Source organism: Eurosta solidaginis, chromosome 5, assembly GCF_040869045.1.
Source record: "Eurosta solidaginis isolate ZX-2024a chromosome 5, ASM4086904v1, whole genome shotgun sequence".
Lineage (NCBI taxonomy): Eukaryota > Metazoa > Arthropoda > Insecta > Diptera > Tephritidae > Eurosta > Eurosta solidaginis.
In genome coordinates, this window is record NC_090323.1 from 180,456,447 (window position 1) to 180,483,049 (window position 26,603).

Consider the following 26,603-nt stretch of genomic DNA (forward strand, 5'->3'; position numbering starts at 1 on the left):
ACGACCCCCTTAAGAACATGTGCAAAAATAATTTGACAGATGTCGCTTCGTAGCCGCCGTCGTGAATGTAATCAGGCCTGATAGTATAAAAATTAAAATTAGAGTCGCAGCTGTACAGCGTCTCTTGAGGAAAACTAATTTCATGGTCCATGGCTAAAAAAACCCCCGCTTTCCACCACAAAAAAAGCGATCCCGCACGCTAGCTGGTATTACGAAAACATAAATTTGATAGGAAACGATGGGCTATGATTCATATTCTCTTATGAGTGCAAAATAAGTTATATTCAGTTAAGGTTCGCGATGCGTAGTAAGACCGAAAAATCAGGAAGATTGGGTAAAAACTGCGTTAAGGAAACAGTGAAGGATTCTCCGTATATAACGGTGTGGAGAGCATTAAAAACCGTGAGAGTTGCTTGGATTTAATGGGGAGTTAGGCTAACTCCGCCGCCTACACTGACAGCATTCAAGACGACACCCCACCAAGAATTGGAGGGCTAATCGTGCACGGTAATCTGAACGCTGCTGTGAATCCATATTTTTGTATTTTGGGGCTAACCACGCATTACAAAACTTAATTGAATATATTTAGTTTGCGCTAATCACAGAATACGACTCATACCCAGTAGCTCCGAGGCCAGTTTTTTTTTTTTTTCGTAGAACCAGCTTAGGATTTTTGTGGTAAGAATATGGGTTTATTCTAGTCAGGGACTATCTAATCCACAAGTAACGGCGGACCAACAATATTAAAGTTTTCATGCTAATACTATCCTTTAATTCCGCGAAAGTTTCTGAAACAGTTTTAAATGTATTTAGAAGAGCTATCGTGACGATATTCCTATTAACACGTTCAGTGGCCTTACATAGGCGTCCACTTCGATAACGGGTAGATAAAGTGACCTATTCAATATATTTCGTCCAGAATTTCCTTAGGGATAATTCATTATAATGTTCTACGCCTACGCTTTCCATATTTTGCGTGATTTGTTCTTTTCAGACAATTATATTAATTTTTTCTCCAAGGATAAAACTATTGCTTATATGAAATTTAGTTGAACTTTTAGGGACTTTCTAACTTTCTCGCCTTAACTGTATTTAATTAGCGAGACATGCTCATATTGCTTTATACAATTGTTTTTGTAATTAATATTAGAGAAAATTTCATAGTTTACAAACGGCGATGGTTACTAGGACATGTTTCTGAAAATCACTTATTCATCAGCTAGTTTAGCAGGAGCTAACTATTGAACTCGAAATCTCCAACATTCATATTTTATACTAGTGTATAAGCAGATAGATTCCTTTGACGACACAGCCATATGAATTCCCCGCTGCTCGCTTTGCAATTGGTCTCTAAGTATTGCATTGTTGATGCTATTATTTTATTAAGATACATAATGAGCTAACGAATTATCAATGTTAACCGCAATAACTAAACATTTTCGTTACGCAGCTGTAGTGATTGTACAAACGCCGTACCAGGAAACAATTTTTCCCCGGCTTTTTTTTTTTTGACCGTAAGTTTATGTAGCACTTGCATATACAGCAGCCACGACGAAAATAGTAGCGGCAATTTAACTGAAATTTCGTCAATGGAATTGTTCGTCAATGGAATTATTCGTTTTTCATTCATTCATTTGAGAAAAAAAATCTTGAGTACCAAGTACTCGTGAAGTTCGATGTGTAAATGCACTTCTAGAGGAGAGAATGTTTTTGAGTTAACTACAGCTCCCACTTTAGCAGAAACAAATAGTTTCAGGCTTTTTAATAAGACTTTGCTGGATTCTTATCGGGAACAATCAATGTCGACAAATTACTGTTTTATAATCGATTTATTTTTGATACCTAATTATTATTTTCGACATTTAAATTTGTTATTAGTTTGTCGTTGTCTTCTTATTGGTTTCTTAACGGCTATGTATGCCATCGATTTTATATTGAAATTTAGAAGGTACAAGTTTAATAACAAATCGATAACCTGTATATAATAAATTGGTAACACTTCGATAAGAAATTGATGACTCTTTGATACCAAATCGATACATTTTTGATAACAAAATCGATAACTTTTCGATACAATACTGATAACAAATTGCAAACCCTCCAAAAACGAGACCATAATTTTTCGAAAAAACTATTGATATCCTTTCGATAATAGACGGCTACGATTTATAAAAACCGATCTAACTAAATCTAATTGAATTTAAATTAATTTAATTTAATTTAATGGATATTATTTTTTATTCATTTAGTATATCTTATTTTATTTCTCTTGAATATATTTTATTATTTTTTTTTTTTCTATTTTACTTTGCTTTATTTTGTTTTATTTTATTTTACTTTATCTTATTTTTTAATTTTATTATTATACTCAGTTGAGCAGAGCTCACAGAGTATATTAAGTTTGATTGGATAACGGTTGGTTGTACATATATAAAGGAATCGAGATAGATATAGACTTCCATATATCAAAATAATCAGGATCCAAAAAAAATTTGATTGAGCCATGTCCGTCCGTCCGTCCGTCCGTCCGTCCGTCCGTCCGTTAACACGATAACTTGAGTAAATTTTGAGGTATCTTGATGAAATTTGGTATATAGGTTCCTGAGCACTCATCTCAGATCGCTATTTAAAATGAACGATATCGGACTATAACCACGCCCACTTTTTCGATATCGAAAATTTCGAAAAACCGAAAAAATGCGATAATTCATTGCCAAAGGCGGTTAAAGCGATGAAACTTGGTAGATGGGTTGACGTTATGACGCGGAATAGAAAATTAGTAAGATTTTGGACAATGGGCGTGGCACCGCCCACTTTTACAAGAAGGTAATTTAAAAGTTTTGCAAGCTGTAATTTGGCAGTCGTTGAAGATATCATGATGAAATTTGGCAGGAACGTTACTACTATTACTATATATGTGCTAAATAAATATTAGCAAAATTGGATGAAGAACACGCCCACTTTTTAAAAAAATTTTTTTTTAAATTCAAATTTTAACAAAAAATTTAATATCTTTACTGTATATAAGTAAATTAAGTCAAAATTCAACTCCAGTAATGATATGATGCAACAAAATACAAAAATAAAAGAAAATTTCAAAATGGGCGTGGCTCCGCCCATTTTCATTTAGTTTGTCTAGAATACTTTTAATGACATAAGTCGAACAAAAATTTAGCAATCCTTTTGAAATTTGGTAGGAGCATAGACTCTATGACGGTAACTGTTCTCTGTGAAAATGGGCGAAATCGGTGGAAGCCACGCCCAGTTTTTATACACAGTCCACCGTCTGTCCTTCCGCTCGGCCGTTAACACAATAACTTGAGCAAAAACCGATATATCTTTACTAAACTTAGCCCACGTACTTATCTGAACTCACTTTATCTTGGTATAAAAAATGGCCGAAATCCGACCATAACCACGCCCACTTTCTCGATATCAAAAATTACGAAAAATGAAAAAAATGCCATAATTCTATACCAAATACGAAAAAAGGGATGAAACATGGTAACTGGATTGGTTTATTGACGCAAAAAATAACTTTGGAAAAAACTTTGTAAAATGGGTGTGACACCTACCATATTAAGTAGAAGAAAATGAAAAAGTTCTACAAGGCGAAATCAACAGCCCTTGGAATCTTGGCAGGAATACTGTTAGTGGTATTGAATATATAAATAAATTTGCAGTACCCGACAGATGATTTTCTGGATCACCTGTTCCACATTTGGTCGATATCGCGAGAACGCCTTCACATATACATCTAAGGGCCACTCGCTTTTAAAACCCTCATTAATGCCTTTAATTTGATATCCATATCGTACAAACACATTCTAGAGTCACCCCTGGCCCACCCTAATGGCGATATCTCGAAAAGGCGTGCACCTATAGACCTAATGCCCACTCCCTCTTAAAATGCTCAGTAACACCTTTCGTTTGATACCCATATCGTAAAAACATTCTAGAGTCACCCCTGGCTCACCCTAATGGCGATATCTCGAAAAGGCGTCCACCTATAGACCTAATGTCCACTCCCTCTTAAAATGCTCAGTAACACCTTTCGTTTGATACCCATATCGTACAAACATTCTAGAGTCACCCCTGGCCCACCCTAATGGCGATATCTCGAAAAGGCGTCCACCTATAGACCTAATGCCCACTCCCTCTTAAAACGCTCAGTAACACCTTTCGTTTGATACCCATATCGTACAAACATTCTAGAGTCACCCCTGGCCCACCCTAATGGCGATATCTCGAAAAGGCGTCCACCTATAGACCTAATGCCTACACCCTCTTAAAATGCTCAGTAACACCTTTCGTTTGATACCCATATCGTACAAACATTCTAGAGTCACCCTTGGTCCACCTTTATGGCGATATCTCGAAAAGGCGTCCACCTATAGAACTAAGGATTACTCCCTTTTAAAATACTCATTACCACCTTTCATTTGATACCCATATCGTACAAACACATTCTAGAGTCACCCCTGGCCCACCCTAATGGCGATATCTCGAAAAGGCGTCCACCTATGGACCTAATGCCCACTCCCTCTTAAAATGCTCAGTAACACCTTTCGTTTGATACCCATATCGTACAAACATTCTAGAGTCACCCCTGGCCCACCCTAATGGCGATATCTCGAAAAGGCGTCCACCTATAGACCTAATTCCCACTCCCTCTTAAAATGCTCAGTAACACCTTTCGTTTGATACCCATATCGTACAAACACATTCTAGAGTCACCCCTGGCCCACCCTAATGACGATATCTCGAAAAGGCGTCCACCTATAGACCTAATGCCCACTCCCTCTTAAAATGCTCAGTAACACCTTTCGTTTGATACCCATATCGTACAACCATTCTAGAGTCACCCTTGGTCCACCTTTATGGCGATATCTCGAAAAGGCGTCCACCTATAGAACTAAGGATTACTCCCTTTTAAAATACTCATTACCATCTTTCATTTGATACCCATATCATACAAACACATTCTAGAGTCACCCCTGGCCCACCCTAATGCCGACATTTCGAAAAGGCGTCCACCTATAGACCTAATTCCCACTCCCTCTTAAAATGCTCAGTAACACCTTTCATTTGATTCCCATATCGTACAACTAGAGACACCCCTGGTCCACCTTTATGGCGATATCTCGAAACGGCGTCCACCTAGGGAACTAAGGATCACTCCTTTTCAAAATACTCATTAACAGCTTTCATTTGATACCCATATCGTACAAACAAATTCTAGAGTCACCCCTGGTCCACCTTTATGGCGATATCCCGAAATGGCGTCCACCTTTAGAACTATGACCCACTTCCTTTTAAAATACTCTCTAATACCTTCCATTTGATACCAATGTCATACAAACACATTCCAGGGTTACCCTAGGTTCATTTTCCTACATGGTGATTTTCCTTATTTTGTCTCCATAGCTCTCAACTGAGTATGTAATGTTCGGTTACACCCGAACTTAGCCTTCCTTACTTGTTTTTATATTGTTTAAATTTTTTTTACTCTACTTTTCACTTTACTTAATTTAATTCATTTTTTTATTTTATTTAACTTTATTCCATTTACAATTGTTTTTGTTTTTATCGGCCTATTGATAAATAATTCAAGGTTTGAATCGAGCTCAAGGCCAGAACAATAATTTTTTTCCAATGATAATTATTGTTATTTTTTAATGATTTATCAATAGGCCGATAAAAACAAAAACAATTGTTAATAAACCATGAACACTTGGGAATGTCAAACAAAGTAATTGACAATAAACAAAAATCCAGCATTATCAGTGATTTGCACCAGATGGCGCAACACTGAATAAATATAGTTGGTAAAAAGGAATAGAAGTAGCAAATTTGCCAGTCAAACAAACCACCGCTATATAGCTAAATGGTTAGCGCAGCATGCCTAAAGCGTACTGATGATGAAGACTTAGCACCCTTCGAAATGGATCTATCTGCGCAGCTATGGCAGGTCGGCTGAAGAATTTTCTACTTACTATTCCAAAAACAAAATACAATTTTTCAAATTTAGAAAAATTAAAAAATAACAATAATTGTCATTAGAAAAAATTATTGTTCTGGGCTTCAGCTCGATTCGAACTTTGAATGGTTTATTCCATTTATTTTTATCTTGTTTTATTTTTTATAAATTTTTCACTTTATTTTATTTTAACTTATATAATTTCATTTTATTTTTATTTATTTAATTTAATTTAATTTTAGTTTATTTTATTTTGTTTTATTTTATTTTATTTTATTTAATTTTATTTTATTTTATTTCGTTTTATTTTATTTTGTTTTATTTTATTTAATTTAATTAAATTTTTTTTATTTTACTTTATTTTATTTTATTTTATATTATTTTATTTTATTTTATTTTATTTTATTTTGCTTCATTCTACATAATTTAATTTTTACTTTCTTCATTCTAAAAAAAAAAATAAATGTAAGGCGCGATAACCTCCGAAGAGATCTAAGGCCGAGCTTCTCTTCCAATTTGCGTCGTGCTCCTCTTGATTTTCCCTACAAATTGGCCGGATGGGACCTACATGTATTATGCCGACTCCGCACGGCATCTGCAAGGCATATGAGTTTTCACTGAGAGCTTTTCATGGCAGAAATACACCCGGGGCGCTTGCCAAACACTGCCGAGGGGCGACCCCGCTTAGAAAATTTTTCTTCTAAAAATCTTATTTCTAAAATTTTGAGGTTGCTTTGCCTAGGGTGTGAACCCAGAGCTATGGTGTGGTAGGCGGAGACGCTACCATCACACCACGGTGGCCGCCATTCTTCATTCTATTTAATTTATTTTAATTTATTTCATTTTATTTGATTTTTTTTTATTTTTTTGTTTTAATTTTATAATTTTTTTTTAAGTTTCCTATATTTTTTTCACTTTATTCGTTCAATCAAATTTTTATACTCAGCTGAGCAGAGCTCACAGAGTATTTTAATTTTGTTCCCATAACGATACCCCGTAACGGAATTAACTAATCGAGATAGATATAGACTTGTATATATCAAAATGATCTGGGCGAAACAAGAAATTCATTTAGCCATGTCCGTCCGTCCGGGACCCCCCCCCCCCCCCCCCATAAAACAAATATTCAAATATTCAATATTAAATTTTGGCATTTCACGATGCACGGCAATTTATACATGAATACCGCTTTTATAAAAATGAAACAAAATTTATGAAACTTTTTGATACCATTCCCCTCCCCCCTCCGCACAGGCAAGCTCACGATCCACTACTGTATACATCTAAGGGACTCTCCCCTTTAAAACCCTCATTAATACCTTTAATTTGATACCCATATCGTACAAACACATTTTAGAGTCACCCCTGGTCAACCCTTATGGCGATATCTCGAAAAGGCGTCCACCTATAGAACTAAGCCCCACTACGTTTTAAATAATCATTAACATCTTTCATTTGATACCCATGTAATATAAACACATTCCAGGGTTACCCTAGCTTCGTTTTCCTACATTGTGATTTTCCCTTATTTTCTCTCCAAAGCTCTCAACTGAGTATATAATGTTCGGTTATACCCGAACTTAGCCTTCCTTACTTGTTTTATTTTATTTTAATATATTTATTTATAATTTTTTTTTTATTAAATTTATTTTCCTTGTTATTCTATTTATTTTTTTATTTTGCTTCATTTCCTTTTATTTTATTAAATTTTTAAGATTTGTCTGCATAGTTTCACTTACGGAATTCGTGGAAGTATTTCTTCAACTTTATCGCTTCAACAACAACAATAATTGCTATGTTACTATTCTGATATGATCTAGGCGATTCATGAGTTCTCCTATTCGTCATATGTGCTATGTTTTGATCAAATTTTATTTACAAAACTATGCCAACAACCAAACCTTTAAAACTTTACAATGTATACGATATTTTTGTGAATTACTTACTTACTTCATTGTTTAGTACAGTTAATTACAGTACGTTTCAGCGAAAAATATTTTTTCTCACTTTGCCTATAAGATTTAGATTCCACAAAACTCCTGAAAAAAGACCACCTGAGCAAAGTTTAAAGTCAATTTCGGTTATCTGTTCAACATTTGTTTCTATGGCTTCGAAATCAATATGTTTTTTAATTTAACATCCATTTTGTGTCTATACAGTTCTTACCTAAATAATTATCCATATTATACCGCATATGGCGCAAATTTTTCTGTATGTCTGCAAACCCTCTTGTCATATCGAAAATTGTGAGAATTTCGTAAATTTTGTACTCATTTCATAAAGGACCTCACAGTGACTTGTTGAGTAGTTCTAAGTTTGTCTTTGTACCCATATTATACCAAAAGCTGAATTAAGGACTCCCTCGGTCACAGTTGAGTTCATATTATAAAACAATTCGATGTATGGAAACACCCTTTTACCAATATCCTTTTCTGAATCCTTCAAATTATGCTACTCACTTTCTCACTAGCCTTGTATAATGTAAAGTTAAATAACGATTAGCTTATAACTTTGTGTGGTAGAAATGGAATTATGAAATTATGGACTTTGCTCTGTCATATAAAACCCTATTATGCTTGGAAAGATATTATTGAAAAAATAGTCCAACCTAATATATACACTCGTTTGCATTCCATGTATTGTGCGTAAGTATTTCTGTAAATTTTTAATTAAAATATTATTAACTCAATAAAAAATAAAAATTAGCAAACCACTTACACAAAATAACTAAAAAAATCGCTGAAATATGCGACCAATATCAGGCAATTGTGATTTTTGAAATCAATTATAAGAATTTATTGTCAACAATCAACAAATTTCTTGGTACAGCCGATGTGCCAGCATAGTACGACTCAGGTTAAGCCACTGCACTCGGTGAACTTTGCGACCATGCATTGACGTAGCACTGGAGCTCAATTGTTAGTTTCCATTTCCAGGTTGCCCTGCGCTATGGAATTTATGTAATCCGGTCAGTATAGAAAGCCACTTAGTTATCCTAAAAAAGAAGAGAATATATGTATGAAATTGAAAAATTGTATTGCAATTATTTTTGTTTTTTTTTTAATAGACAACTTCATTTTAAATTGGCCAGTAGTAAGTTTGTATGGATATTTTGCAAAACCGAAATAGCAATGGAAACTGTTAGCCAAAACACGAAATGATAGCCGAACTGCCAGCAAACAGAAAGTGAGACCGAAAACAGGTATCCAAATCAAAGCCCAAACCGAAGACGGATTTCAAACAGAACCAAAGTCGAATCTTGAATCCATACTTAAAATAGATCTGGCAGCGCAGAAAACGAAAACTGAAACCAAAAACTGAACTGAAACCGAACCGAGACTGCTTCCGAGTTTAAAATCGTAATAAAAAGTTAAAGGAGAGCCAATAAGGAAAAGAATAAATGTCGAAATTGCAAGTTCAGAAAAATAGCCCAAATTGCAAGAAACCCAGACCGAATCAATAACCGAACCAAAACGAAAACCAAAGCCTGAACCGAAACCGGAATACAAGTGAAAAAAGGAGATGAAACCTAAATCAAAAATGAAGCCAAATCAAAAATAAGCCCGGAAACGATGCTAAAATGAAAACCGAAACGGGAATGAAACCCGTAGGTTAGGTTAGGTTATGTTAGTTGGTAGCTGCCCTGATGAGGAAAGCTCACTTGGACAACACGAAGGTCCGCTGTGATACCACATACAACAAAAATAACGGTGACGTAGATCTAGCTACTTAGAGAATCGTTGGTTAGCAACGATGAAGTTTCGAATGATACCGATTTCAACCCTAGATAAATCCTCGGGAGATCCAAGTTAATCGCGGCCGAAGTACTTTCGCCTAGTTCTGGCAAAATCTGGGCAATCAAGCATAAAGTAATTTGGTGATTCCATCTCATCATCCTCCATACAGCTACAGCAGGATGGAGTTTCCAGTATATTGAGACATACCGCATGGATACCCATGGGACAGTGCCCCGTCAAAACCCCAATGACCATTGATAGGTGAGCCTTAGTGAACCCAATTATTTCGGCAGAATTTGGAAATCTTTCAATCCATTTTTAACTAACTTCGCGGTGACATAGAGACTTAAAGCTTGGCGCACAGTTCGAGGCTTATTGGTAATACTATTTACAGAAAACAAAATTCCGCTAGATGGCGCGTGGATCCTGATATTAGGAAAATTAATTTTAATTTGAGAATCTTTCAATCCATTTTTAACTAACTTCCCGGTTACCTAGAGACTTATAACTTAGCACATAGTTCGACACCCGGTGACAATACAATTTATAAACAAGTAAGGAAGGCTAAGTTCGGGTGTAACCGAACATTACATACTCAGTTGAGAGCTATGGAGACAAAATAAGGAAAATCACCATGTAAGAAAATGAACCTAGGGTAACCCTGGAATGTGTTTGTATGACATTGGTATCAAATGGAAGGTATTAGAGAGTATTTTAAAAGGAAGTGGATCATAGTTCTAAAGGTGGACGCCATTTCGGGATATCGCCATAAAGGTGGACCAGGGGTGACTCTAGAATTTGTTTGTACGATATGGGTATCAAATGAAAGCTGTTAATGAGTATTTTGAAAAGGAGTGATCCTTAGTTCCCTAGGTGGACGCCGTTTCGAGATATCGCCATAAAGGTGGACCAGGGGTGTCTCTAGTTGTACGATATGGGAATCAAATGAAAGGTGTTACTGAGCATTTTAAGAGGGAGTGGGAATTAGGTCTATAGGTGGACGCCTTTTCGAAATGTCGCCATTAGGGTGGGCCAGGGGTGACTCTAGAATGTGTTTGTATGATATGGGTATCAAATTAAAGATGGTAATGAGTATTTTAAAAGGGAGTAATCCTTAGTTCTATAGGTGGACGCCTTTTCGAGATATCGCCATAAAGGTGGACCAAGGGTGACTCTAGAATGGTTGTACGATATGGGTATCAAACGAAAGGTGTTACTGAGCATTTTAAGAGGGAGTGGGCATTAGGTCTATAGGTGGACGCCTTTTCGAGATATCGTCATTAGGGTGGGCCAGGGGTGACTCTAGAATGTGTTTGTACGATATGGGTATCAAACGAAAGGTGTTACTGAGCATTTTAAGAGGGAGTGGGAATTGGGTCTATAGGTGGACGCCTTTTCGAGATATCGCCATTAGGGTGGGCCAGGGGTGACTCTAGAATGTTTGTACGATATGGGTATCAAACGAAAGGTGTTACTGAGCATTTTAAGAGGGAGTGGGCATTAGGTCCATAGGTGGACGCCTTTTCGAGATATCGCCATTAGGGTGGGCCAGGGGTGACTCTAGAATGTGTTTGTACGATATGGGTATCAAATGAAAGGTGGTAATGAGTATTTTAAAAGGGAGTAATCCTTAGTTCTATAGGTGGACGCCTTTTCGAGATATCGCCATAAAGGTGGACCAAGGGTGACTCTAGAATGTTTGTACGATATGGGTATCAAACGAAAGGTGTTACTGAGCATTTTAAGAGGGAGTAGGCATTAGGTATATAGGTGGACGCCTTTTCGAGATATCGCCATTAGGGTGGGCCAGGGGTGACTCTAGAATGTTTGTACGATATGGGTATCAAACGAAAGGTGTTACTGAGCATTTTAAGAGGGAGTGGGCATTAGGTCTATAGGTGGACGCCTTTTCGAGATATCGCCATTAGGGTGGGCCAGGGGTGACTCTAGAATGTTTGTACGATATGGGTATCAAACGAAAGGTGTTACTGAGCATTTTAAGAGGGAGTGGACATTAGGTCTATAGGTGGACGCCTTTTCGAGATATCGCCATTAGGGTGAGCCAGGGGTGACTCTAGAATGTTTTTACGATATGGGTATCAAACGAAAGGTGTTACTGAGCATTTTAAGAGGGAGTGGGCATTAGGTCTATAGGTGCACGCCTTTTCGAGATATCACCATTAGGGTGGGCCAGGGGTGACTCTAGAATGTGTTTGTACGATATGGATATCAAATTAAAGGCATTAATGAGGGTTTTAAAAGCGAGTGGCCCTTAGATGTATATGTGAAGGCGTTCTCGCGATATCGACCAAATGTGGAACAAGAGATCCAGAAAATCATCTGTCGGGTACTGCAAATTTATTTATATATTCAATACCACTAACAGTATTCCTGCCAAGATTCCAAGGGCTGTTGATTTCGCCTTGTAGAACTTTTTCATTTTCTTCTACTTAATATGGTAGGTGTCACACCCATTTTACAAAGTTTTTTCCAAAGTTATTTTTTGCGTCAATAAACCAATCCAGTTACCATGTTTCATCCCTTTTTTCGTATTTGGTATAGAATTATGGCATTTTTTTCATTTTTCGTAATTTTTGATATCGAGAAAGTGGGCGTGGTTATGGTCGGATTTCGGCCATTTTTTATACCAAGATAAAGTGAGTTCAGATAAGTACGTGGGCTAAGTTTAGTAAAGATATATCGGTTTTTGCTCAAGTTATTGTGTTAACGGCCGAGCGGAAGGACAGACGGTGGACTGTGTATAAAAACTGGGCGTGGCTTCCACCGATTTCGCCCATTTTCACAGAGAACAGTTACCGTCATAGAATCTATGCTCCTACCAAATTTCAAAAGGATTGCTAAATTTTTGTTCGACTTATGGCATTAAAAGTATTCTAGACAAACTAAATGAAAATGGGCGGAGCCACGCCCATTTTGAAATTTTCTTTTATTTTTGTATTTTGTTGCATCATATCATTACTGGAGTTGAATTTTGACTTAATTTACTTATATACAGTAAAGATATTAAATTTTTTGTTAAAATTTGAATTTAAAAAAAAATTTTTTTAAAAAGTAGGCGTGTTCTTCATCCAATTTTGCTAATATTTATTTAGCACATATATAGTAATAGTAGTAACGTTCCTGCCAAATTTCATCATGATATCTTCAACGACTGCCAAATTACATCTTGCAAAACTTTTAAATTACCTTCTTGTAAAAGTGGGCGGTGCCACGCCCATTGTCCAAAATCTTACTAATTTTCTATTCCGCGTCATAACGTCAACCCATCTACCAAGTTTCATCGCTTTAACCGCCTTTGGCAATGAATTATCGCATTTTTTCGGTTTTTCGAAATTTTCGATATCGAAAAAGTGGGCGTGGTTATAGTCCGATATCGTTCATTTTAAACAGCGATCTGAGATGAGTGCTCAGGAACCTATATACCAAATTTCATCAAGATACCTCAAAATTTACTCAAGTTATCGTGTTAACGGACGGACGGACGGACGGACGGACGGACGGACGGACGGACGGACATGGCTCAATCAAATTTTTTTTGGATCCTGATTATTTTGATATATGGAAGTCTATATCTATCTCGATTCCTTTATATATGTACAACCAACCGTTATCCAATCAAACTTAATATACTCTGTGAGCTCTGCTCAACTGAGTATAAAAACAAAAATCCCCTAGGTGGTGTGGTAAATGAGATAACTACAAATACCTGAAAAACGAGGGGAATCTTGCGATCATTTTGAGTAACTTGCCGGTGAGCTAGAGACTTGAAACTTGGGTCGTGGGTGAGAACCCGCTGACAATGCAACATTTGATCAAAAAAAAATTCGCTAGGTGGCACGCGGATCGAGATAGTAAGAAAACAAATTTTAATATGGGAATTTTTCAATCCATTTTTAACTAACTTCTCGGTTACCTAGTGACATGAAACTTGGCACTTAGTTAGATGCCTGCTGACAATACAACTTATAGAAAACAAATTTCTGCTAGGTGGCGCGCTAGTCAAGATAACTGCAAATCCTTTGAATATGGGGGGAATCTTGCGACATGAAATTTGGCCCCGAAGTCAGAACCTGGTGACAATGCAATATTTTATCAAAAAAATTCCGCTAGGTGGGGCATGTATCGAGATATTGAGAAAAATAGTTTTTAATTAGGAATCTTGCAATCGATTTTTAACTAACTTCCTGGATATCTAGAGACTTCAAACCTGAAATATAGTTTAAAACTCGGTGACAGTGCAATGTTTGATTAAAAAATTTGAGCTACGTAACGCACAAGTCGAACTATACAGAAGATTAGGCCATACCTTCATGGCTGGCCTCCTGAGTGTTGCAGGCGTTGTAGAATTCCACCTCCTTGAAGGCCCAACTCAATACACATCTTTGCATACTTTTAGGCGTAGACGACTTCACCACGATTATTTTAGGTTTTCAGGCGTATGCGAATTTCACCACGATTTTCGGCTGTGCAAATTAAGTAGCTGACAAACGATGATGGAGGTGGAATTCTGTTGTCTTCGCCAGTGTTGTCAGCGAAAATTCCACTAATTCTCCTAAATCTTGCTATTCTGAACAAATAAATAAAGATAAGAATTTTCACTTAGGAATTACTTAAATTACTAATCAAAGTTGCAATTGCCTTTTTGTAGGCAGTACTAAAAAAATTTAAATAAAAAGATGATAAGAAAATTTTAAGGACTACCTCTATATAAATGGACCAAAAAATAGAAGGCAATTTTTCCTTTAATAGAGACATAGTCTTGTTGAATTTTGACTAAAAAACGTTAACAATTGCTCTTGTAAAAGAATTTTGGGATTTAAAATTATAAAAGACTATTCAACAAGACTATGTCTGTATTAAAGGAAAAATTGCCTTCTATTTTTTTGTCCATTTATATAAAGGTAGTCCTTAAAATTTTTTTATCATCTTTTTATTTTTTTTTTTTTATTTTATTCACGAACAATTATTAAATATCAGAAACGGCGGGAATAATCGAAAAAGATGCTGGCCATTCAAGTGAACTGAATCTCGTCGAAATGTTCAATATATACAAAGTTCTTGGGGAAGAGCCTTCCACGAGAAATTTAGTTCCGCCACTGTGCAAAAATTGCTCCAGTTTATTCTAGAAGAATGTCTCGCTTCTTTATATTTAGTTTAAACTCTGCATGGGCAGTATTAAACAGAGCTTACGATTTCTTCTCGAACATAAGCGAGAAAAGAAATAATTAGCTCTACATATTATAATGTCAATGCAGCTACTAATTGAATTTCGAGAAGCTCGCGTGCTTTACGAATATTTACAGATTCGAGAATTTCGCAAGAAGTCAAGCTTTCGAATTCTTGAGTTTGAAAATTCTGGTCTGTATTCGAGGAGAAATTGTAAGCTCCAGTGCTCTGAATCCTTTAGTCCGATCAGATTGACATCTTTTGCTCTAAAATCAATGGATAATATCATGGATCACGAGATCAGATGAAACACTCTTGACAAAATAATGCTTATAGGTGAGCATGCATATACGACGGGCAGGTCGACAGACAAAATGTTTTATCAGTTCACCATGGAAATACAAATTGCGACCAAAAACGGGGAGGCAGTGCTATGCGAGTATTTAGAAACAAAGGGGACTTTTAACAACAGGGTCCACGATAGTGCAAATCCGGCATTCTAGAGAAGAGAGGTTCAATCCAAACAAACGATTTTATACGTACAAAAATGACCGAAACCTCAATTAGGCATGGCATAGTACAGATAAAGAGAACGAGAGAATGTCCACCAGGGGGCACGCTATCATCCTTGCCGTGGTCCCTGCTAGTACATGAACCCCTTCGGAGACTTTCCGGGAATGAAATCCGCTGTCAGAGCTATACAGACTATATTGACATCATTGTAAGAGGCTTATTCGAGATCACCCTTTGTGACATAGTGCCAAAGAAAATTAAAAAGAGGTAGGGAAAAGCATCAACCCCAACAAGATGAACATTATAATCAGGAGAATAATACTAGATAGGATGGGATAATCATAATGGATGAGATACGGTTGGAGCATGTGACCGAAGTAAAGTATTTAGGAGTCACGATCGACTCTAAGCTATTAGGGAGAAAGCACACCGACAGCAGCGTGCCAAGGAAAATTTACAACGAGAATACAATAGTGATATAACTTTTATACTCAGCGACAGTCAGGCTGCACTTAAGGCATTATCTACAGTTAGGATTAGATCATCAACAGTCCTTGAGTGCATGGAGAGCTTAAATCGCTTAGAGGCTAATAACACCTTTCGTTTGGTTTGGGTACCTGGCGAAAGAGGGGTGCAAAGAAACGAGCAAGTGAAGAGGCTGGCCGGGAAGGCAGCTGCCGAAAAACCAAACGGTACTGAGTACATCATGACCATAGCTTTACACAGGCGCACAGAGCCCGGACAAGAGTAGGCATTCCTCAAATAACGACATTGTCACGAAAGTCCAGGACGGCGACAGGCAAAGGAACTTATAGGAAAAAGAAACACAAACCGTTATAACTAAAGCTATTTTAAACTTTCCACAAAGTATGCTTAGAATTTCTACAGGCGCACGCACAAGTCACTGCAGACTTAGACGCCACATACACAAACTTGGCGTAAGGTCTAATAGCCTCATTCGGTTGTGTGATAACGAGATGAGACAACAAAACACATCCTTGTCGATTGCAAAGGAGTCTTCAGTAGAATACTTAAGAATTTTGGATCGCTTGAATAAGAAACTATACACAAAAGCTCTCAAAATCTGGATTTTCCCATGGAACTCGGTTTGGACGAGTTGGTGTGAAGAGAATGAGGGCACACCAATTATTTAGGTCACCTTACATATCCTCAAAACAGCCAATCTATCAATCTTAGCTCTGCTTCAAATACATTGATTTTTATAAATTGCTTTGAGGAAAATGGCGTTTATCATTACCACACGATGGATGATAGAGCGCAAAGAAATGCGCATGCATTTTTTATTAAAATTCTTATCTAAAATCATTTACTGAAAACCGTTGAAAATATTAATTGTTTTCCCCCTCTTATCATCAATCAATTTTTAATCTTTATTCTGGCACTTACTTTCCTCCAGCGTTTTGAGTGCAAAACTTTGTTCAGCTGCTACACCAACATTATTACTTATAACCAAACTGCTATTCACTTCTTCCGATGTCGGCGTACTTGAATGCATTAACGTATCCATATCTTCTTCACATTCCGTTACATTGCCATACAATGGTTTCGAATTTTTATGTCGGAACTCAATCAAATGACTTCTATTCGATTCATTCAATTGTACAGCGGTCGCATTGCTATCTCCATCTCTATTTGTATATGTGATTATATTGTATGTGATATTATTGCCGTTTCTCATCGCATTTCTCATACCATTTGTATGACGTGACGTAAAATAGATATTCGTACCACCAACACCAGCTGCAGCCGCTTCAGCATATAAATTATTACGTATACGTATTGATGAGCTGGCAAGATGTGAACGTACGGATGTAACTCTTGTTTGCATGGACAGTGTACGTTCGTGTGTGCTTGAACTTTTGCGAAACTTAGAAAAGCATGTTGCAAAACGTTTATTGAATTCACGTTTGAATTTTTCCTGTAACAATAATACATAAATTTTTATTAAAAGTATTTGAGAAAAATCAGAAAAATGTAGAGTATCGTACATAATATTTGTTGTATATTGTATTCCCCCTTAAATTGTTTTTTATACCCATTTGTACCTATATACAGGGTTTTATAACTTTGATAGGGTAACGGTTCGTTGTACAGGTATAAAGAATTCGGGATAGTTATAGACTTCCATATATCAAAACCATCAGTATCGAAAAAAATTGTTGATTAAGCCATGTCCGCCCATCTGTCCGTCTCTTCGTCCGTTAACACGATTATAGATTGCTATTGAAAATGAGCGAAATCATGCGATAACCACACCCACTTTTTCTTTATCGAAAATTTAGAAAAATGGGAAAAATGAGATAATTCAAAAATGAGTACCGCTAAGAAAATGAAATTTGGTAGTGGGATTGGTTTTATGACGCAAAACATAAATTAAAAAAATTCTCGGGTGTGGCACTACCCACATTTAGAAGATGAAATTTTGGATGGTTACAAGCCGTTAATCAAAAGATGTTATCGATTTTACATTGAAACTTGGCACGGACTCTATCTCTGCCAAATTATATAGATTGAATGTAGATAATCAAAATCGGTTACAAATCACACCCACTTTTCCTAAAGGTCTTATAACGCAGCCTTATACACTATAAACAAAACAAAGCAAACAACAACAACGTTTCAAGTGCACAGCTGGGTATGTAATGTTCGCTTTCACGCGAACTTAGACTTTCTTACTTTTTAATATAAAATTTGGTTAGATCATGGCAAATGCGACGAATTGCTCAGAATAAGAAAGCCTTTTTCTTAACTTAACTTCATAAAAATGTATTTACTTGCTTATGCCTGTGCGTTTCATCACACGTTGCTATAAAAATATGCAAAATAAATTTTAAACTTATTTCAAAGTTGTGTATTTGCCAACTTAGGTATTTTTGAAAGCCATAGGATATACGATATATTTGTTAGATTATTTGTAGTATAAATAAACAGATTCTTTGATGAGCCAACTCTGGAGCATTCTACGTACAATTGGGCATGGGAGAAATATGAGTTGGTAAGATTGACTTCTGCTCAACCAACTGTTCAGGCGCTTGGTGAGGTACCCGTAAATCTTACGGCATATTACGTCGCAATTGTCATAAGTGGAAGGTGCCATCCAACGATTAGCTCCTTGATGTATCGGGCGATTCGAGATATTCATATCTGGGCAATTAATGCCGGGTTGAAAGCCAACGCGGAGAATACGGATGTGGTCTTGTTTATAAGGAGGTACAAGGTCCCAAATTGGACCAGGCCTAAGTTAGAAGGGGTTACCCTACAGGAGAAACCTTGCACAAAATATCTAAAAATCATGCTAGACAGTAAGTTGTCATGGCAGCTCCACGTGGAGGAGAGAGCGAAGGTGGCCTCAACGGCATTTTATGCATATAAAATAATGCTGCGGTGTACGTGGGCTTATCGCCCTCTCTTTCTCATTGGGCTTTTACAGCGATTGTAAACCCTATTCTATACTATGGAGTTCTTGTTTGGTGGAAAGCCAAAAAACAACCTACCTCAAACAAGTAAGGAAGGCTAAGTTCGGGTGTAACCGAACATTACATACTCAGTTGAGAGCTATGGAGACAAAATAAGGAAAATCACCATGTAGGAAAATGAACCTAGGGTAACCCTGGAATGTGTTTGTATGACATTGGTATCAAATGGAAGGTATTAGAGAGTATTTTAAAAGGAAGTGGGTCATAGTTCTAAAGGTGGACGCCATTTCGGGATATCGCCATAAAGGTGGACCAGGGGTGACTCTAGAATTTGTTTGTACGATATGGGTATCAAATGAAAGCTGTTAATGAGTATTTTGAAAAGGAGTGATCCTTAGTTCCCTAGGTGGACGCCGTTTCGAGATATCGCCATAAAGGTGGACCAGGGGTGTCTCTAGTTGTACGATATGGGAATCAAATGAAAGGTGTTACTGAGCATTTTAAGAGGGAGTGGGAATTAGGTCTATAGGTGGACGCCTTTTCGAAATGTCGCCATTAGGGTGGGCCAGGGGTGACTCTAGAATGTGTTTGTATGATATGGGTATCAAATGAAAGATGGTAATGAGTATTTTAAAAGGGAGTAATCCTTAGTTCTATAGGTGGACGCCTTTTCGAGATATCGCCATAAAGGTGGACCAAGGGTGACTCTAGAATGGTTGTACGATATGGGTATCAAACGAAAGGTGTTACTGAGCATTTTAAGAGGGAGTGGGCATTAGGTCTATAGGTGGACGCCTTTTCGAGATATCGTCATTAGGGTGGGCCAGGGGTGACTCTAGAATGTGTTTGTACGATATGGGTATCAAACGAAAGGTGTTACTGAGCATTTTAAGAGGGAGTAGGAATTAGGTCTATAGGTGGACGCCTTTTCGAGATATCGCCATTAGGGTGGGCCAGGGGTGACTCTAGAATGTTTGTACGATATGGGTATCAAACGAAAGGTGTTACTGAGCATTTTAAGAGGGAGTGGGCATTAGGTCCATAGGTGGACGCCTTTTCGAGATATCGCCATTAGGGTGGGCCAGGGGTGACTCTAGAATGTGTTTGTACGATATGGGTATCAAATGAAAGGTGGTAATGAGTATTTTAAAAGGGAGTAATCCTTAGCTCTATAGGTAGACGCCTTTTCGAGATATCGCCATAAAGGTGGACCAAGGGTGACTCTAGAATGTTTGTACGATATGGGTATCAAACGAAAGGTGTTACTGAGCATTTTAAGAGGGAGTAGGCATTAGGTCTATAGGTGGACGCCTTTTCGAGATATCGCCATTAGGGTGGGCCAGGGGTGACTCTAGAATGTTTGTACGATATGGGTATCAAACGAAAGGTGTTACTGAGCATTTTAAGAGGGAGTGGGCATTAGGTCTATAGGTGGACGCCTTTTCGAGATATCGCCATTAGGGTGGGCCAGGGGTCACTCTAGAATGTTTGTACGATATGGGTATCAAACGAAAGGTGTTACTGAGCATTTTAAGAGGGAGTGGACATTAGGTCTATAGGTGGACGCCTTTTCGAGATATCGCCATTAGGGTGAGCCAGGGGTGACTCTAGAATGTTTTTACGATATGGGTATCAAACGAAAGGTGTTACTGAGCATTTTAAGAGGGAGTGGGCATTAGGTCTATAGGTGCACGCCTTTTCGAGATATCGCCATTAGGGTGGGCCAGGGGTGACTCTAGAATGTGTTTGTACGATATGGATATCAAATTAAAGGCATTAATGAGGGTTTTAAAAGCGAGTGGCCCTTAGATGTATATGTGAAGGCGTTCTCGCGATATCGACCAAATGTGGAACAGGTGATCCAGAAAATCATCTGTCGGGTACTGCAAATTTATTTATATATTCAATACCACTAACAGTATTCCTGCCAAGATTCCAAGGGCTGTTGATTTCGCCTTGTAGAACTTTTTCATTTTCTTCTACTTAATATGGTAGGTGTCACACCCATTTTACAAAGTTTTTTCCAAAGTTATTTTTTGCGTCAATAAACCAATCCAGTTACCATGTTTCATCCCTTTTTTCGTATTTGGTATAGAATTATGGCATTTTTTTCATTTTTCGTAATTTTTGATATCGAGAAAGTGGGCGTGGTTATGGTCGGATTTCGGCCATTTTTCAGATAAGTACGTGGGCTAAGTTTAGTAAAGATATATCGGTTTTTGCTCAAGTTATTGTGTTAACGGCCGAGCGGAAGGACAGACGGTGGACTGTGTATAAAAACTGGGCGTGGCTTCCACCGATTTCGCCCATTTTCACAGAGAACAGTTACCGTCATAGAATCTATGCTCCTACCAAATTTCAAAAGGATTGCTAAATTTTTGTTCGACTTATGGCATTAAAAGTATTCTAGACAAACTAAATGAAAATGGGCGGAGCCACGCCCATTTTGAAATTTTCTTTTATTTTTGTATTTTGTTGCATCATATCATTACTGGAGTTGAATTTTGACTTTATTTACTTATATACAGTAAAGATATAAAATTTTTTGTTAAAATTTGAATTTAAAAAAAAATTTTTTTAAAAAGTGGGCGTGTTCTTCATCCAATTTTGCTAATATTTATTTAGCACATATATAGTAATAGTGGTAACGTTCCTGCCAAATTTCATCATGATATCTTCAACGACTGCCAAATTACAGCTTGCAAAACTTTTAAATTACCTTCTTGTAAAAGTGGGCGGTGCCACGCCCATTGTCCAAAATCTTACTAATTTTCTATTCCGCGTCATAACGTCAACCCATCTACCAAGTTTCATAGCTTTAACCGCTTTTGGCAATGAATTATCGCATTTTTTCGGTTTTTCGAAATTTTCGATATCGAAAAAGTGGGCGTGGTTATAGTCCGATATCGTTCATTTTAAATAGCGATCCGAGATGAGTGCTCAGGAACCTATATACCAAATTTCATCAAGATACCTCAAAATTTACTCAAGTTATCGTGTTAACGGACGGACGGACGGACGGACGGACATGGCTCAATCAAATTTTTTTTGGATCCTGATTATTTTGATATAAGGAAGTCTATATCTATCTCGATTCCTTTATATATGTACAACCAACCGTTATCCAATCAAACTTAATATACTCTGTGAGCTCTGCTCAACTGAGTATAAAAATTAGAGGGGGTATGCAGACTATCAATGCTTAGCATAATGAAAACAAACCCAACGGCTGCACTGTATGCCATTCTGCACATCCCACTTGTAGACGTGGTAGCAAATAACATAGCCATAACAACTGCAACCAGGCTCGGTGCCTCGGGCCAGCTTGAGCGCCGACCATACGGCAATAGTACTATAGCGTCATCAATCACTAGATGAACAGACTACCTGATTCCCTACCTCCGCTTCGAAGGAGATCTTAAGGCCACAATAAAGGAGGACGGTTGGCGCAATGGTGCTCAAATGGTAGGCGAGGCGATACATATGTACACAGATGGTTCCAAAGTAGTGGAAGGAGTAGGGTTTGCGTGCTTATCCGGAAATCAACAGATCCTACAGGCTGCCGGATTACTGTAGCGTTTTTCAAGCGGAAATATTATCCGTAACCAAAGCAGTAGAAACCCTGGAAGAGAATACCTTAAGCTGCAACCGTGCTAACTTTTATATTGACAGTGTCAAGCAGCAATTAAGACAATAATCGCGAATAGCGATGTGTTAGAGTGTAAGCAGTCTCTGGAGAGAATCGGGACGGGAGAAGCATACATCTACGGCTGTGGCTTTCGGCATAACTGGCAAAATTTGTCAGATATCGCCAGCAAGTTAGAGAAAAGCACCACCCATGGGGTGATCATTCCCTCTTAATTCGTTAAGGGTTCGGTCTAAAGCTACCAGTGATTGTTTATGCGCCATAGTGCACTCATATCACACGATAAACTTACCTGTCTTTAGAACCCCACTTTGGCCTCACCTTTTGCTTATGATACACATCGTTGTATCATATGTTTACAAAGACAGTCGTAGTTCAAATGCGGCGTAAGCTGTACGCCCATCACATAAAAGGGTAGCCGCGATTCCTGAGACAGCAACTGCCGTAGTGATTTCTTTCTTTGCTCTTAAATCAGCTAATATCAAATTTAGCAGAAATGTTTTCCCGGTTCCTCCAGGCGCATCCAAAAATGTCAATCCCGATATCATAATTCATCTCGCATGATTGCCGAGTGATGCGACAATTGCATAATAGGTAGTGTGCACTTCGAATTTTTCACGGGCAAGCTTTTCCGCATGTTAAACTTGCACTTCTAGTTTATTCAGAATTTAACAACATTTTTTACCGCGGCAGATTACTAAACGTCCAAAAGGAATAACAGCCAAACCCAATTTTGCAGTTTGGGCGGGAGGCATAGTTCTGAAAAATCTTATTTGTAGGGAAAGTGCCACTGAAGGTATTTTCATTTATCCACCATTACTAGATCCAGAGATTTGCCGTATGAAATATTCCATTTGTATGTGAGGTGACATGCCCCCTTCGTCCTCATCCCACATTTTCTTGGTGATGTTGGGGATTGATCTCACTGACATTCAATGTTCTAAAAAGAATACATCCAGAGCTATGCAGTACCAAAGACTCCATTTCTATGGGAGGTGTCACGCCCCTTTTAAAAATCAAAATTATTTTTACTTTCTCTTCTGGGAAGGTTGCTAATGGGTGTATCAAATTTGGATGTGATCAGTCTATCCGTACATTCATTCATATATATTTTGAATTTTATACGCATACATAGATAAGTAACCCTGTAGGCGCGCTTCTATTTCGTTACAACTACTAGTTCACCCTTATCTTTACATGATTTAGGTGAATTTAACATGGTGATGTCCTATTCAGTGGACATTGTCCTGAGAAAACGTTTCAAAAGTGTGTTTTTACAGGCAATTAGTATTGCGAATTTCCCAAAATTGTCCCGTGAAGGACTTAAATATAAGTTGCCTGTCATTGTATAAAAGTACTCTGTTGAATTTATTCTAAAAAAAAAATCCCTTATACTATAAGAGAAAGGCTTTAAAGTGCAGGGAAAGAAAGTCGAAACTTCTTAAGGGAGGACCACTTTTTAAATAGAGGCAAACAAATATTCTGGCAGAACAACGTCTGCCCGGTAAATATTAATCTTAAACAAATAAGGCCGGGACTGACTTCATACCTTTTAAGAATGGGGCTGAACAATAATCTTATCCCATTCGTAATATCCAAAGATATGAAATATATAGTGAACATATGTACATACCTAAGCGGTTTTTAAGATAAATATAAAGTGAACAGATAAAAGTGTATAAGTTCGGGTGTAACCGAATATTATATACTCCGCGTGAGCTTCGATTGTATATTTCATTTCAGATAAATTACTTTTCCACATAACACGTGCCGCTCGTTTAAAAAAAATGTCTCCCCATTTCCTCTTACAATAAAACTTGATTAGTGAAATATCATTAATTCAAAACTATTTTTTTGCTAAGTTATAGCTTATTATTCTAGTGTACGACCCTTCTAAACTTGTTTTGTATCTAAGTTGCCGTGGTATTTAACCGATCTCGTCCATTTTTTCTAGAAATATTTCCTGCTATAGGGAAAATTTTTTTACCCAATTTTATTACGATCCGTTAATTTTTCTTCGAGTTATGGCCCCCTAAACATAGAAAATTGCTTAGTCATAAAAGGGGCGGTGCCACGCCCATTTTTTTAGTTTGAAGATTTTCCTATTTGCTGTTACAAATCCACTTGGGAAATGAAATACCCTTGATATAAAGCTCTTTTTTGCACAGATATAGCTTATCTTATTCGTCCACGACCCTTTTAAAAATATTTTATATAAAAGTGGGCGTGGTCCTTAACTGATTTCTTCATTTTTTCATCAAAGCTTTCCTTATAGTAAAGGCAAACTCTCTGCCGAATTTTGTTACGAGAGGTTTAACGATTTTTGATTTATGATTACTAATATTTGTAAAATTGATTTTATCACAAGTGCGCGGTGCCACGCCCTTTTTAAAAGAGTTTTGCATGCTTTTACCAGGAGTCTCAATATCAGTCCACATGTCAAATTTCAACATTCTAGGTGTATTATTTACTAAATTATCAGGTTTTTTGTGTTTTCCAAAATTTTATATATATAAAAAGTGGGCGTGGTTTTCATACTATTTCGCTCATTTTCAATACCAATCTCTTCTTGGTCAAGATAAGCTAGTTTACCAAATTTGGTCAAGATATCTCAATACTTACTCAAGTTATCGTGCTAACGGACGGACGGACATGGCTCAATCAAATTTTTTATACTCACGAGTGCTTGGCACACAGAGTATACTGTAAGGAATTTAGTGCAATTCCCCTTATTTGCAATCTCCTGCTAACTTTCGAATTACTAAACTGTTGAATAAATAACTCCACTATTCAATAATGCAAAATGGCCTTTATTAAAGTTCTTCACAATAACACTACTATTGCTCGCCAGATAGCGTCTTAAATAAAACTGATTGTCGCGCCTCTACTGTTGCTGCCTTTATACTCTATGATTTCTCGTTTGCATTCTTCTAGGCTCTTCCAGAATTTACTTAGGTACTGCCATATAATTACAACTACAGATGAACGTATATAGCTTCTCATATGTGCGTGTATTTGTGAGCGACACTTCCCCAATTATAATTGCATAACTTTGGGAGCATCTCAGATAAGATATCTGCATGTGTTTGTGCGTCTCTTCTCCGCTGCGTGTACGTACATATGTGTAGACATAATGATTGATCTACTGATGTGCATACAAGTCACTTCTTGGCATCGGCTTAGAGATGATAGTATCCCTTAGTGTCGCTATGGCTCAATTAAACTTTTTTCGATACTGATGATTTTGATATATGGAAGTCTATATCTATCTCGATTCCTTTATATCTGTACAACCAACCGTTATCCAATCAAAGTTAATATACTCTGTGTGCAAAGCACGCTGAGCTTAAAAATAGGTAGGTACTTTGTGTGAGGATGCAAAATTTCACTTTTTTTGTTGTCTGCATCAAATACCTTTGGCAATGAATTACTTATCTCAACAATATATAACGTCAAATTTTAAGTTTTAGCCGTTAAAAAGGGGGCAGAAATTGCAGTTTATATGGGGTATATAATATACATATATACCACCGATGTCTATGATTTTTTCAGACAACAATGACTGCTCTATACGTAAGCATTCGGTGAAATTTGAAGTCTATAGCTGTTAAAATGGGGTAGAAATTACGAAAAGCTTCTTATCTGAGCAATCGGTTGTGGGGGATATATGCCAGGGGCGTAGCTATGGGGGGAGTGGGAGTGAGAGAGGGGGGTTCGGGTTTAAACCCCTTCCTCAGGATAATTTGATTTTTTACAATTCAAATATTTGATGTTTTTATGTCCATGTTAATAAATTTCTTTATAATTCTGCTACGTATTTACTTTGTTGGTCATATTATATTACATATAAAAGAATATGTACCAGAAAGTTGAAGCAGTATGCTCTTCTAATGAAATCCCTATTGTTTTGCCTAGAAAAGGTGCTCAAAAAACGCGGAGGATCACTACAGTATACAAATTTTTATCCCATTTCTAGACTCAGCAATTCAGAATTTGGAATTACGATTCAACATTTTAAAATGTAAAAAAACATTAGTGTTTTTTCGTGTATATAGGACTTTTTATACTCTGTTGAGCAGAGCTCACAGAGTATATTAAGTTTG

At 37.2% G+C, this 26,603-nt stretch overlaps 1 protein-coding gene across 1 annotated transcript in view; it reads right to left on the reverse strand.

Moving 5' to 3' along the window:
* Positions 1–7,095: 7,095 nt before the first annotated feature.
* The window catches only part of LOC137253829 (RYamide receptor-like), a 102,162-nt gene continuing 82,654 nt past the window's right edge, over positions 7,096–26,603 (reverse strand). Inside the window, exons 8-10 of the mRNA XM_067791345.1 lie at positions 16,825–17,356; positions 8,699–8,975; positions 7,096–8,635 (exon numbers count right to left, since the gene is read on the reverse strand). Coding sequence (XP_067647446.1) covers positions 8,971–8,975; positions 16,825–17,356 — 537 coding nt within the window. The 3' untranslated portion in view covers positions 7,096–8,635; positions 8,699–8,970. The remainder of the gene's footprint in view (positions 8,636–8,698; positions 8,976–16,824; positions 17,357–26,603) is intronic.